The following is an 11925-nucleotide window of genomic DNA, read 5'->3' on the forward strand; positions in this document are numbered from 1 at the left end:
TTTGTAACTTGGAGGTAGTCTGTGTGGAGCAAGATAGGTGTGTGTAATTGCCGTGCCCCCATCTGGCCCTCACACCCCAGCACTCTCTGACTCCAGTATGCCCCATTTGCGCTCTTGTTAGCCTCCCTCCTGGCCCATGTGGACCCTTCCGTCAGGGACCAACAGCCCTCAGGCTTTTTTGACCCCAGTGGAGTAATTTCCATTAAGAAGATTCTGGGTTTGGTTTTTGAAAAAGAGATGAGCAGAGCTGAGTGGGCAGGCTGGATGTGTGGGCAGTGGGTGGGATTTCTCTTTGGGCGGGGCAGCGTTCCTTCTCTGTGCTTGTCCCACCTTCAGCCACATCTTTTGGGAGCAGGAGAGTCAGTAACTAGAAGACAGTGGGTCTTGGACTGTGTAAGACCTGCACAGTCAGCTGTGGGCATAGGGAAGAGAGAGGGTGGCCTGGTGAGCCTGGGCATGGAGAACGTCAGGGTCTTGCATGCGGTGATCCTGAGGTTGAGAAACCTGTTTCCAAATCTAAATTTGAAGGAAAGCCTTGGTCTCAGGTAATTGTTGCTCTAGAATTCTCTGGTTCTTTCCCTTCCCTGCCAGGTGTTTTTTCATTGCTCAGTCCTATGTGTTGGTGAAGAAGTGGAGCGAAGCCCTCGTCCTGTATGACCGAGTCCTGAAATATGCAAACGAAGTAAATTCGGATGCTGGGGCCTTCAGGAACAGCTTAAAGGTGTGCTGCTGGTCTTTGTCCCCAAGCCCAAGAAGCTTGTGTGGTGAGGCCTCCTCAGGGCCAATTCTGCCCGCCAGCCAAGGGTGTGGTGCAGCCCTGAGTGTCCGGGAGCTGTGCTCCAGGCCTGAGATGGACTCGGGTACTAAGAAGGAAAGCCATTCCTGTGGTTAAAATAAACCTGAAATACTGCTCTCAGACTCAGCTACATGGTCTAGTCACCTGGAAAGAGTTTTAAAAGATGACTATCTGAGTCCCACCCCCAGAGGTCCTGGTTCCTTCCAATCCCAGTGGTGTCAGGGGTGTGCACTGGGATTTTGTAAAGCCCCTCAGTGACTGTGATAGGCAGCCACGCCAAGAACCACCGATGAAGCCTTTCCCCACAAAGTTTGCCTGCACCAGCAGCAGCGTTTGAGAACTTGTGAGAAATACAGGCTCCCAGGCCCTACTCCAGGCCCACTGAGTCAAAATCTGGATTTAGCAGTCCCCCCAGGAGATTTGGGTATACGTTAAAGCTTGCCTACTGATCGAAAGTACCTGGTGGTGTGGTTCATTCTACTGCTTGTTGAATTGGACAGCTGGCTTTTTAAGCCGCAGACTGCCGTGATATGTAAGGATCGAAGCACCAGCCAGTCCAAGGAATCCAGGCACATTACTTATTAGCGTAAACTGTTTTTTGTGTTTTTTTTTTAAGATTTTATTTTATTTATTCATGAGAGATAGAGAGGCAGAGACACAGGCAGAGGTCCCTGCAGGGAGCCCAATGTGGGGCTCAATCCTGGGACGCCAGGATCATGCCCTGAGCCAAAGGTAGATGCTCAACCAGTGAGCCACCCAGGCGTACCATGTAGACCGTTCAGAAAGGGAAGCTAGGATTACCTTGGTCAGGCCAGTGCGGGAGCCTCTGCTCTCTGGGTGTTCGCCTGTTACCTCAGAATGGCACCAGGTTCTGGGGTAACATACATGCCGGGCTTCTGCCTTCAGAGAGCTTGCAGTTTTGTTGAGCCATAGACTTGGCGTGCAGATAGGAGGTCCTCGAGGAAGGGTGGAGGTAGGAAGGTGTTGATGAGGGGGTGTGTGACCAGCATGGCGGCAGCGTAATAATGGGGTGTCTTTGACCCCAGGATATAAAGGCAGACTGTGTGGATGGTTGTCCCAGGAGTGAGGAAGAGGCATTTACAAATCCACGTCTGACCTAAGTCTAAGGCCAGAGACGGGAGGGGTTCAGATCTTTCTCGATTTTGCCAAGTGAGAGATTGCAGCCTCCCACAGGGCCCGTCTATGCTTCAGTCTCCTCCTCTGTAAAGCGGAGTACAGGATAATTCAGGATTGTTACGAAAATGGAATTAGCAATTGTGTGAACTGCTCAGAATGTGCCTGGCCCATCGTGCATGTAGCATGTGATATACTTATTTCCAATAGAGGTATCCTCACTAGTGTCTCCAGGCGTTATTATTTTAAACCATGGCATACCCTTTCCCCTCTGAAACAAGCTTGTGCTTTTTTTTTTGTTTTGTTTTTAAGTAGGTTCCATACCCACCATGGGGCTTGACCTCCCGGCCCTGAGATTAAGAGTCACATGCTCTACCAACTAAGCCAGCCAGGCATCCCAAGTGTTTTTTGTTTTTTATTAATAGGGTAAACCGTTTATAAAGTCTGAAATCCTGTGAAGATGCTGGTGGGATCACTTAGCTCAGGTTAACTTGGCACACTTATCTGACCTGGCTCTGGCTCGTGAGTACATGTTTTCTGAATCGTTACAGGACCTGCCCGATGTGCAAGAGCTCATCACTCAAGTGAGGTCAGAAAAGTGTTCTCTGCAGGCAGCAGCAATCCTGGGTGAGCCACTTGCCTGTTCTTTGCTGACTGTGTTCCCAAATTTCCTTTGCTGCTATCCCTCTTCTCTCCTGCCCCCTACATTGCTGTTTTGGTTCATCCAAAAGGTGTTTTTGTTTTGTTTTGGGGTTTTTTTTGTCATAATTTCTGCCACATGAAGGCGTCAAATTGTGTGGAAGAACTTAGAGAACCAGTTACGCGGTCCCTTCTCCCTAACGGTGTTTTTTTTGTACAACCATCAGGGCTCCACTGGCCTGACAGCATAGCTTCTGGGGTTTATCATCTGTTTGCGCTCCTTAGCAGACTTTCACCTAGGAAAGAAAGGGCTAACCTCCTCACGTGTTGGCTGCTTTTGCTCTTGGGATTTAGATCCCATAGGTGTGACAGGTGTCATTTGTGACTAACATGTTAAGTCCCTGTTCTTACCCAATCCCTATGCAACTTTCAGATGCAAGTGACTCCCACCAACCGGAGACTTCTTCCCAAGTCAAGGACAACAAGGTATGTCTGGACTTTGGAGGAATAAAGAGGAGAATTCATAACTCCCTGGAGATGTATGCTCAGTTATAGAAAGGAGAAACTAATTTCTAAGTAAACACCCTGCTTGCCTCCCTTCTTTTACTCCAAAACCTCAAAGCTGGTTGTATAAGGTTTCTTAGTATCAGCTAGATGGTCCCAGATAAGGAGCATAGGAACTCGTGCTGTACAAAGCAGCTGGCTAGGAACTCTGCCTGGGACCACCCACCACCCCCCCAGGGTACCTGTGCCCTAGTCCTGGCCCATGCCTCTCTCAACCTCTCCAGGTTTAGTGACTCTCAGCTATGAGCTGGGGATGTGAAGGCACCCTCGTAGCAGATTTGTGGGGATCAAAGTAAGCTAGCATGTAGGCTCTGAACTGGGTACTCAGCATGTAGTGAATGTTCCATCGGTGATCTGTGATTAACTCCTGGGTTCCTCCCTTTGATTTGACTCCCAGCCTCTGGTCGAACGGTTTGAGACATTCTGCTTGGACCCTTCTCTCGTCACCAAGCAAGCCAACCTTGTGCACTTCCCGCCAGGATTCCAGCCTATCCCCTGCAAGCCTTTGTTCTTTGACCTGGCCCTCAACCATGTGGCTTTCCCACCCCTCGAGGACAAGTTGGAGCAGAAGACCAAGAGTGGCCTCACTGGATACATCAAGGGCATCTTTGGATTCCGTAGCTAACCAGGCTCTTCTTGGGGGCAAGGGGAGATTCTCACTCTTCATCTGTATTGTGAGAAAACCCTAGCAAGTTCCATGATATTAAATCCAGGTCTGCATTGGCCCCGGGCAAGAGTGTATCATCCTCAGCCCTGCGTCCCTATGTCTTGTGTGTTTGTGCACTTAACATTCTTAACCAGTGTGCTCAAAGGGGACCCTGCTGTCTTCTGGTGGATGTGTGCGGGATTCCTCTGTCCGCACCTCCTGGGCGAAGGGCCGCTGCCACCTGGCCCCGTGGGAGCCATGCTCGGGTGGGTCCACTCCAGGCATAGATGGGAGCTCGGAACTGTGTCGTGTTTCTTCAGTATCACGAATTTGAAATGGACTCCTCCTCGCTGTGAGCATCCATCCAGAGTCCCGTGAAGAGTCTGTGACCAGGAACCACTGGCAGCATCACCCCACAACTACAGTCAGCCTTATGCCCTGTCACCTCCAAGTGGAAGTTAAGTTTCAGAACAAGCAAAGAGCTCTATTTTTAGAAGAAATGTGTTACACTCAGAAATGATGAAAACAAATCTTATATTAAAAGGCAAAGATGCTGGAGACTGTGCCCATTTTTTTACATGCCCTCACACACATCTGGTCCTAGTTCTCTCCTAGGGGCCTTGTCACACAGTCCTGTCCTGTCAGGTGTCCCCTGACTTCTGACAGCTCAGGTGTGTCTGATGCCAGTTAAGACCTGTTAGAGGCAGTTTCTAAATCTGAAATATTTAGATGCCATAAATTATATTTAAATCAGTTTCCCTTTTTTTTTTTTTTTTTTTTTTAAGTAAGCTCTACACCTGACATGGGTCTCAAACTCCTGACCCTGAGATCAAGAGTCACGTGCTCTACCTACTAAGCCAGCCAGGTGCCCCCAGTTTCATTTTTAGGTTTTTCCCTTAGTGACCCTTTTCTGTTTGTCACTGCATCAATAATAGAAGTCCCAAAAGCAGTAAAGAAAGAAGGAATAAAGGTGATTTAGACGAGATATATCTGAAACCTCTGAATCCCTTTGGAGATGGAACCTCACTTCCCCATAGGAAAGCAGAGCCACCATGGGAAATGTTGGCTTCGATGTGGCACAAACCTGGAGCTGACTAGAGCAGCTTGAAGGGAAGGCTGGGTGGTTAAAGATCTGAGAACATTATTTCAAGCTGGAACCCACTGTGGCCATGGCTGTGCCTCTCATTTTCCAGGGAACTGCAGAGGGGTTGTCGGAAGTTAGAAGACGGGAAGACAAATCAGACTTCTTTGTTAGAATTGAATGTTGTCAAGGACTCTAGATGCTCAGATTGTGGTCTCTGCTACCTACAAGATTTGCTTTGGGTCAGAGAGCTTTAGGAAGCTGATTTTGTTTATTTATTTGAGGGAGCAGAAGAAGCCATCTCCCCACCAAGCAGGGAGCCCAGACTCAGGGCTCAATCCCAGGATGCTGGGATCATGACCTAAGCCAAAGGCAGATGCTTAACCTACTGAGCCACCCAAGCGCACCCTGAATTTTTTTTAAAAAGATTTTTTTTATTTGACAGCACAAGTGGCAGAAAGTGGCAGTCAGAGGGAGAGGGAGAAGTAGGTTCCCTGCAGAGCAGAGAGCCCGATACGGACTCGGTCCCAGGACCTGGGATCAAGACCTGAGCCAAAAGCAGATGCTTAACCGACTTTAACCACCCAGGCATCCCTGATTTTGTTTTGTTTTGTTTTTAAAGATTTATTTATTTATGATAGAGAGAGGCAGAGACACAGGCAGAGGGAGAAGCAGGCTCCATGCCGGGAGCCTGATGTGGGACTCGATCCCGGGACTCCAGGATCGCGCCCTCGGCCAAAGGCACGCGCTAAACCGTTGAGCCACCCAGGGATCCCCCCTGATTTTGTTTTTAAGTAGGAATTTACCACCGCCATATAATTCAGGGGTTATTGTCTCGCCCTTTGAAGATGCAGTAGAGATGATTTGAGCATGAGGTCTTGGATTTGGGTCCCGAAGGCTTGGGGCTGTGTCCCTAATGTGCTGAGGGAGCCCTGGGGCCCTTTATCCTCTTCCTCACCCTCCTCTCGGCTCCCCAGCTTGGTAGCACCAGGCTATGGACTAGGTTCTCTGGACCCAACTTCAGGCCCCCATGCAGGCAGCCCTCCAGCCTGTCTGAGCCAGCGTCTCCTGCCCTCATGTGGGAAGATGTCCCTTTGTCTTGCTCATGGCCCTGCCCACCCTCCTGCTCTCTTTAGAGTACTGGTGTCAGTTGAGAGGCAGAATCCGGAGTCAGTCATTCTGAGTAACCTTTTCTAAGCTTTTCCTTTCTTGTGGCCACACTAGAAATTCCCTTCCTCCTGGTGTCCCTGGCTGCTCTGAGTAGTAGTGGCCGTGGTCAGCCAATGAGGCCGTAACAAGACATGTTTAGTATTAACAGCATGTGTTTACATAAGAAGACAGCCCTGGCAGGGCCGAAGTCTCTGCTTAGCTAGTACGTCCCCTCACATAGGATCCCTGGACATTAAACAGGCTGTCATGGGAGGCAGTGCACCAAAAGCAGGAGCCCATTGGGTCCTTGGGCCAGGAGGCAGCTCTCATGGCAGCAGGTTCAGAGTCAAGCCACAGGCCAGCACATTTTGCTGGGTAGATTCACAGAACTAAATGCCAGCAGTCACAGTCCTTCCTTCCTGGGGAATGAGTGAGGTCTTGAGGTGTAAGGGATGGAGGCAGGTACCTGCTTTGCTTCCTGTGCTCCTTCCTCTGGCTGAGGCTCCCATCCCTCCCTGGGATGAGCTATGCTTGTGTAAGTTTGGACCTTGCAGGAGGCATCTGTCTCCCCAGATCCAGAGAGGAGGGGAAGCTTAATTCAGGCTCTGCAGTTTTAGAAGATTCCTTAAAGCTGCTGTGCTAATGATGGCTTTTGTTTGTTTTCTTGCTTGTTGAGTGGTGCCGGTCTTGACCTGCAGAAACATTAGTAGTGAAAAGCTAACTTTAGTTACCAGGGGCTAATGCTGAACATCGGATTGAAAGACCTAATTTGGCCAACTTGTGGCCTTTAACCCTGTTAGTTCTGTTTGGAAAAACAGCGTTGAGGCAGTCGGGGCCAGATGGGCCCTACACCGCTCAGTTTTCCTGGTTGTTTTTTTCTCCTTTCCATGGGCACTGTTTCGAGGTACTGTCTCTCTGGTTTAAGCTGAGAATTCTTGGATTCCCCGTTGGAAGTGAAATATTGCCAGGCTTGGTTCCATCTCCTTTCTCTCGTGGCCGCCTGAGCCATTCACCATGGCCGGCAGGTGACAGCCCATGGTGGCAGTGGCCCCCCCTCCGTCTCACCCCCCAGTGGCTCTTCTCCCGCTGAGCCAGTTGACCAGGGACTTCGAAGGTAGGGGCTGCACTCCACCTGGTCACTGTCATTGCTGGGGCAGCACTGATTCTGCACACCTGGCATCATTAATACCAAGGGCTGGCCGATCACAGAATTCTAAACAGCACATTGCCGTCCACAGCCTTCACAAGCTTGGAACTTTCAGAGGTCTAGGAAGACGGCCAAAGATAGCAACAATATGTGTTGGTTCTAATTTTATTTTTAAGACAGTTGTTGCTACAGAAGAGACGGAAACCAGGTTTAGCTGTAAAATTTATCGATGTTCCAAAGCAGAGAGACAGATTGGATGCTGCCTGCATCCTGACACCACCAGCTGGAAGAGTCTAGCCTGTTGGTCAGCTAGGTGTTGGTGCGCGGGGTGCGGGCGGGACGCACGAGTGGCAGGCACAGCCCCTGCTGGGGGGCAGCTCTGCAGTGTTGGCGGTGTTACTAGTTGGTATAAGTTAGAAGAAATGTAGTCTCAGGTGACGAATACTGATGGCGTACCCATGAGAATCTTTACTTTGACCTTTTCGAGCTGTGATCTCAGAATCTAAGGCTTGGTTTTTATTTTTGCTTGAGGGCAGGATTGTGACAGCCTCAGCAGCTCCATCAGAGCCCAGCAGTCTGATGAGCCGCTCTGTGCTGGTGCCAAGACCTGCAGAACACCCCGAGCAGGCGAGGCTCTGCTTTCCCCCCAGCCATACCCTCTGTGCAGAGGTTCGTTGCGTTGGAGGGGGAGCCTGGCTTCTCTTGGGCCCAATTTTCGGCAGATGGTTTCTTCACCTCCGCTAACTGCAGTACGTGTCCTCATGCTCAGTCTGTGGTTCGGTGACTCCTCACACTTGGAAAAGAACCACATCCCTTCTATCCGGCTGAACTTTTCCCAGGGGTCTTCTGGCAGGAGGCAGTACAGTTCCAACAGGCAGGTAAATCGGTCCCCGAAAGCTGTTGTGTTCGTTAGCTCTGGCGTGGAGAGGGTGTGGGGGTCCTCACGTGGAAGGGAGGGGCATCCGTTTCTCTGATCGTGGGAAGGAAAACCTGCAAAGGGTTTAGTACCTAATGGGCACTAAGTAGGAATTTCCTTTCCCTCCTTTCCCTCCCCGCCGTGGATGGTGCTTCTCCTCCAGCAGGCCTCTGGCCCATGGGTGCCTTCGAGCATCCTGGCTGTGGCCCGGGGCCTCACGGGAGGAGCTCCTGCCTGGCAAGGACAGAGCCATGGGAAAGTCTCCTCTGACTGTGCCCTACAGTGACCAGCTCCCGCCCTCCCCCCTCCCCAGGACAGTGTGAACCCCATATCCAGGAGGCGGGGCTGCTGTGCCGGGAGCAGGTGGGGCCAAGGGGCCAAGAGGTGAGGGGACCCTTCCACTGACACCCAGCCTTCTCCCTTCCCTTGGTGCACCCGCACGGTCTTTTTCTGCCACCCTCCCTGAGCCAGGCCCTGCTAGGTCTAAATGGCATCACCAGGACAACAAGCTGAATCCACTGAGCTGCCTTGAGTGCTTTCAATTTCCTGGCCGCAAAGACTAATTAGGAAGCGTTGCTCCCCAGCTACGAAGACTGTTATTAGCTTTTTGTTTTGTTTTATAAACCTTTTCTTTCCTCACACCAGGGACCGGGGCTTGGTGCAGGTTCAGTACAGCGAGGGTGACCCTCCCACTGCTGAGCTTGTGAGCACCACGACGGCATAGCCGCCTCCATCAGACCTGAACTTCACAGTAGGGCCCAGAGCCCTTGGGCAACGGGGGAGACCTGGAGGCCCAGCAGCTCCCCAGGGAGAGTGGGTAGCTGCAGATTTCCAGGCTGCGCTTTCCCTGCTCCATGCAGGGTCCCACATCTGGCCACTGTGGCGCAAGGCTAGGGAGAGGGAGTCAGTCCTAAAGGGGACAAGCCTTGACCTCGTTCTCTTAGGCAGACTTGGGGCTTGAGGACTCGAGGTCACCCCATATTTTCTGTCTCGCCATCTAGTATGTGGGACCCTGATCTTCTGACAGGGTTGGTTTGTTGGTTTGTATTTGAATGGCTTTCTCTAGACTCTCCCTATAAGAGGCCTGGAATAACCAGCCCCTTTTCCTGCCTGTTCTGCTCTAGTGAGGCCAGCCATGGTCACCTCCTGTTTCTCTCCAGGCTGACCTTCAGCATCTGTTTTCATCAGGCTTATCGCGCAGACTCAAGCCAAGAAGAGAGCCCTCTAGACCACCCTGTAGGTTCCCAGGGCCACAGCCCTGCCTCTCTTGGCGCCTGCAGACAAAGGGAGACTCATCCCTGGCTCCCCTCCTCACCAGCCCTCATCCTCTCCAGGCTCCTCAGTGGGGCAAGGAAGTGTGAGGCAGGAGAGATTATCAGCCAGCTCGGCTCCAAGGGTCTGGTGGCAGAGCTTTAGTACAGAGGGTAATTTCCGGAGATGGCAAAGCTTGTCTTGATTGAGGAGCATATGGGAGTTTGGCAGGTTATGGCTCCCAGGGCAAAGTCAGCAGTTGCCACCATCTGCTGCAGCAGGGAGAAGAATGTTCCCTGTAGGAGCCCAAGAGCTGGAGGAGAGAGTGGGTAGCTTAAGCCCTGGCACGCTATCCAAGCTGCCGCCCTGTTGCCTAGCTGCATGCGTGTGTGGCGGCCTGAAACTGGGAGCCGGGTGGCTCTCCTGCTCTGGCCTCCCACCCCAGGAACTGTGAGTGGCACATGTGAGCCTGCCTGCGACCTCCAGGCTAGGGGATTTGGGATTTGGAGAGCCGGGTGGCTTTCCTGCTCTGGCCTCCCACCCCAGGAACTGTGAGTGGCACATGTGAGCCTGCCTGCGACCTCCAGGCTAGGGGATTTGGGAAGTCACAGCTGGCATAATGCTGGGGGGAGACCCTGGACCAGCGGACCTCAACCTCTCCACAGAGGAGGAAGAAAGTGCCAGGTGAGGGGAGTCCCTGGGGGCAGGACCAGAAGCCAGGCCCAGGCTTCCTGCCTGGTTCAAAAGGAGGAGATGCGGCAGGGCGAGGCCTGGGAAGGCTGAAAATTGGGCTCCTAGGCCAGAGCTGTTTGGTAGAACTGTCCAGTCAACCTCTGAAAAACATGGGCTTGTACTGCGCAGATCCTCTTATAAGGGACTTATTATATATAAATACAGTCCAGTACTGTAAATATATTTTCTCTTCCCTGTGATTTTCTTAATGACATCTTTTCTTCAGTTTTCTTCATTGTGGGAATACAGTATATAACATATCACACACAAGAGATGTATCAGCCATTTCTGTTACTGGTAAGGCTTCCAGTCAACAGTAGGCTGCTAGTAGTTAAGTTTTGGGGGAGTCCGAAGTTACACGGAGATTCTCAACTGCACAGGGGGTCGGTGCCCCTGACCCCCATGTTGTTCAAGGGTCAACTTAACGTAAGCCACAAATGCAAGCCACATGTGCAGTTGGAGGTTTTCTAATTGTAGCCACTTTTTAAGAAAGTAAAAAGCAACAGATGAAACTAATTTTTAAAAACACATTTCATTTAACATAGTATATCCAAAATATTGTGGCCAAGGTAAAAAAAAAAATTTTTTTTTTTTAAGATTTTTATTTGTTTATTCATGAGAGACACAGGCAGAGGGAGAAGCAGGCTCCATGCAGGGAGCTCGATGTGGGACTCGATCCTGGGACCCCAGGATCACGCCCTGGGCCAAAGGGAGGTGCTCAACCACTGAGCTACCCAGGCGTCCCCCCACCTTTTTTTTAAGAAAAGGTAAAAAATTATTGAGATATTTTACACCTTTTTTTCATACAGAGTCTTTGAAATCCAGTGGCTGAATTCCTGTGGCTGCCGTGTGGGACAGTGCAGGTCTCCACGGAGGCTGTGTCCTATCCTGGCCTTCTAAATGACTCTTGTCTTTCTCACATATTTAAAACCCTGCATCTTTCTTTCTTTGTCCCAGTCCTTTCTCTTGTGCTTTGGTCTTGGGGGTCAGAGTCACTGCCATCTGATGAGGAGCATCCCAGAGAGCAGGCTGCAAGTCAGCCCCTATCTGGGGAGCCGGGGCTGATTTGATTTGGCATTAGACAGTCACGCCAGGAATTCAGCTCTTGTTTTTCTTGCGGTGAATCAGTTACCCTTAATCTCTGGGGCGTGTGCAGGCCTCCTGTGGTGCTCATTTATTTCCAGGAGAGCTGCTGCAGACGGGAGACAAAGCTCAACCTTTCCAATCAGCATGGCTGCCTTTTGCCTTCTGTCATCTGGAGCCAGGTCTGCGTCCCTCTCCCCTGTCCAGCTTGGCTGGGTGTGGGGGGGGCTCCCCTGGCTGCTCCTGCTCCCAGGGCTGGAGTCTACATCTTTTCCCCTTGAGCCCTCTACCTCCGATGACCACCACCTCCCAGGAAGGGGCCCAGAGTTCCCAGGGAGGCAGGACAGTGGGCTGATGGCCATAACCTCGACCTCCGTCTTGGCTCTCCTGGGTTTTGCCACCACTTGTCCAATCTCAAAGATAAGGAAGTGAGCTCTGGTTTGAAATTAGAGGCTGGCGTTCAGGCCTGGCCCCCAGGACCAGTCATTTAAACAATTGCCTATTTCTGAGGACAGTTGATTGCAGGCCTGCTAGTAGTGGTTCAAAGAAAATTGTCACCCAGCAATAATGAGAGGGGCCGGGGCCAGGGCCACGTAGCCTCTGGGCCTGGCCTTCCATCTCTGGCTCCATCCAGCTCACAATCAACAGTCCACCTGGGGCACAGCTTTGGAGACCCTCTGCTTCCCTGTTGTTATTCTGTCAAGGCCCCCTCGTGCCCTCCCCATCCCTGCTGCCCCTCCCAGCCTCTCCCCAGCCAGGACAGGTGACTCCTGTGTCCCCTCTCCAG

At 51.4% G+C, this 11925-nt stretch overlaps 1 protein-coding gene across 2 annotated transcripts in view; it reads left to right on the forward strand.

The window, feature by feature from the left end:
• SRP68 (signal recognition particle 68) overlaps positions 1 to 4337 on the forward strand; it is a 44633-nt gene extending 40296 nt beyond the window's left edge. For both annotated transcript variants that reach the window (XM_025999800.2, XM_025999801.2), the window contains 4 exons: positions 592 to 721; positions 2482 to 2557; positions 3003 to 3055; positions 3531 to 4337. In XM_025999800.2, coding sequence (XP_025855585.1) covers positions 592 to 721; positions 2482 to 2557; positions 3003 to 3055; positions 3531 to 3758 — 487 coding nt within the window. In that variant the 3' untranslated portion in view covers positions 3759 to 4337. The remainder of the gene's footprint in view (positions 1 to 591; positions 722 to 2481; positions 2558 to 3002; positions 3056 to 3530) is intronic.
• Positions 4338 to 11925: the final 7588 nt, after the last annotated feature.

The sequence above is a fragment of the Vulpes vulpes genome, chromosome 2, assembly GCF_048418805.1.
Source record: "Vulpes vulpes isolate BD-2025 chromosome 2, VulVul3, whole genome shotgun sequence".
Classification (NCBI taxonomy): domain Eukaryota; kingdom Metazoa; phylum Chordata; class Mammalia; order Carnivora; family Canidae; genus Vulpes; species Vulpes vulpes.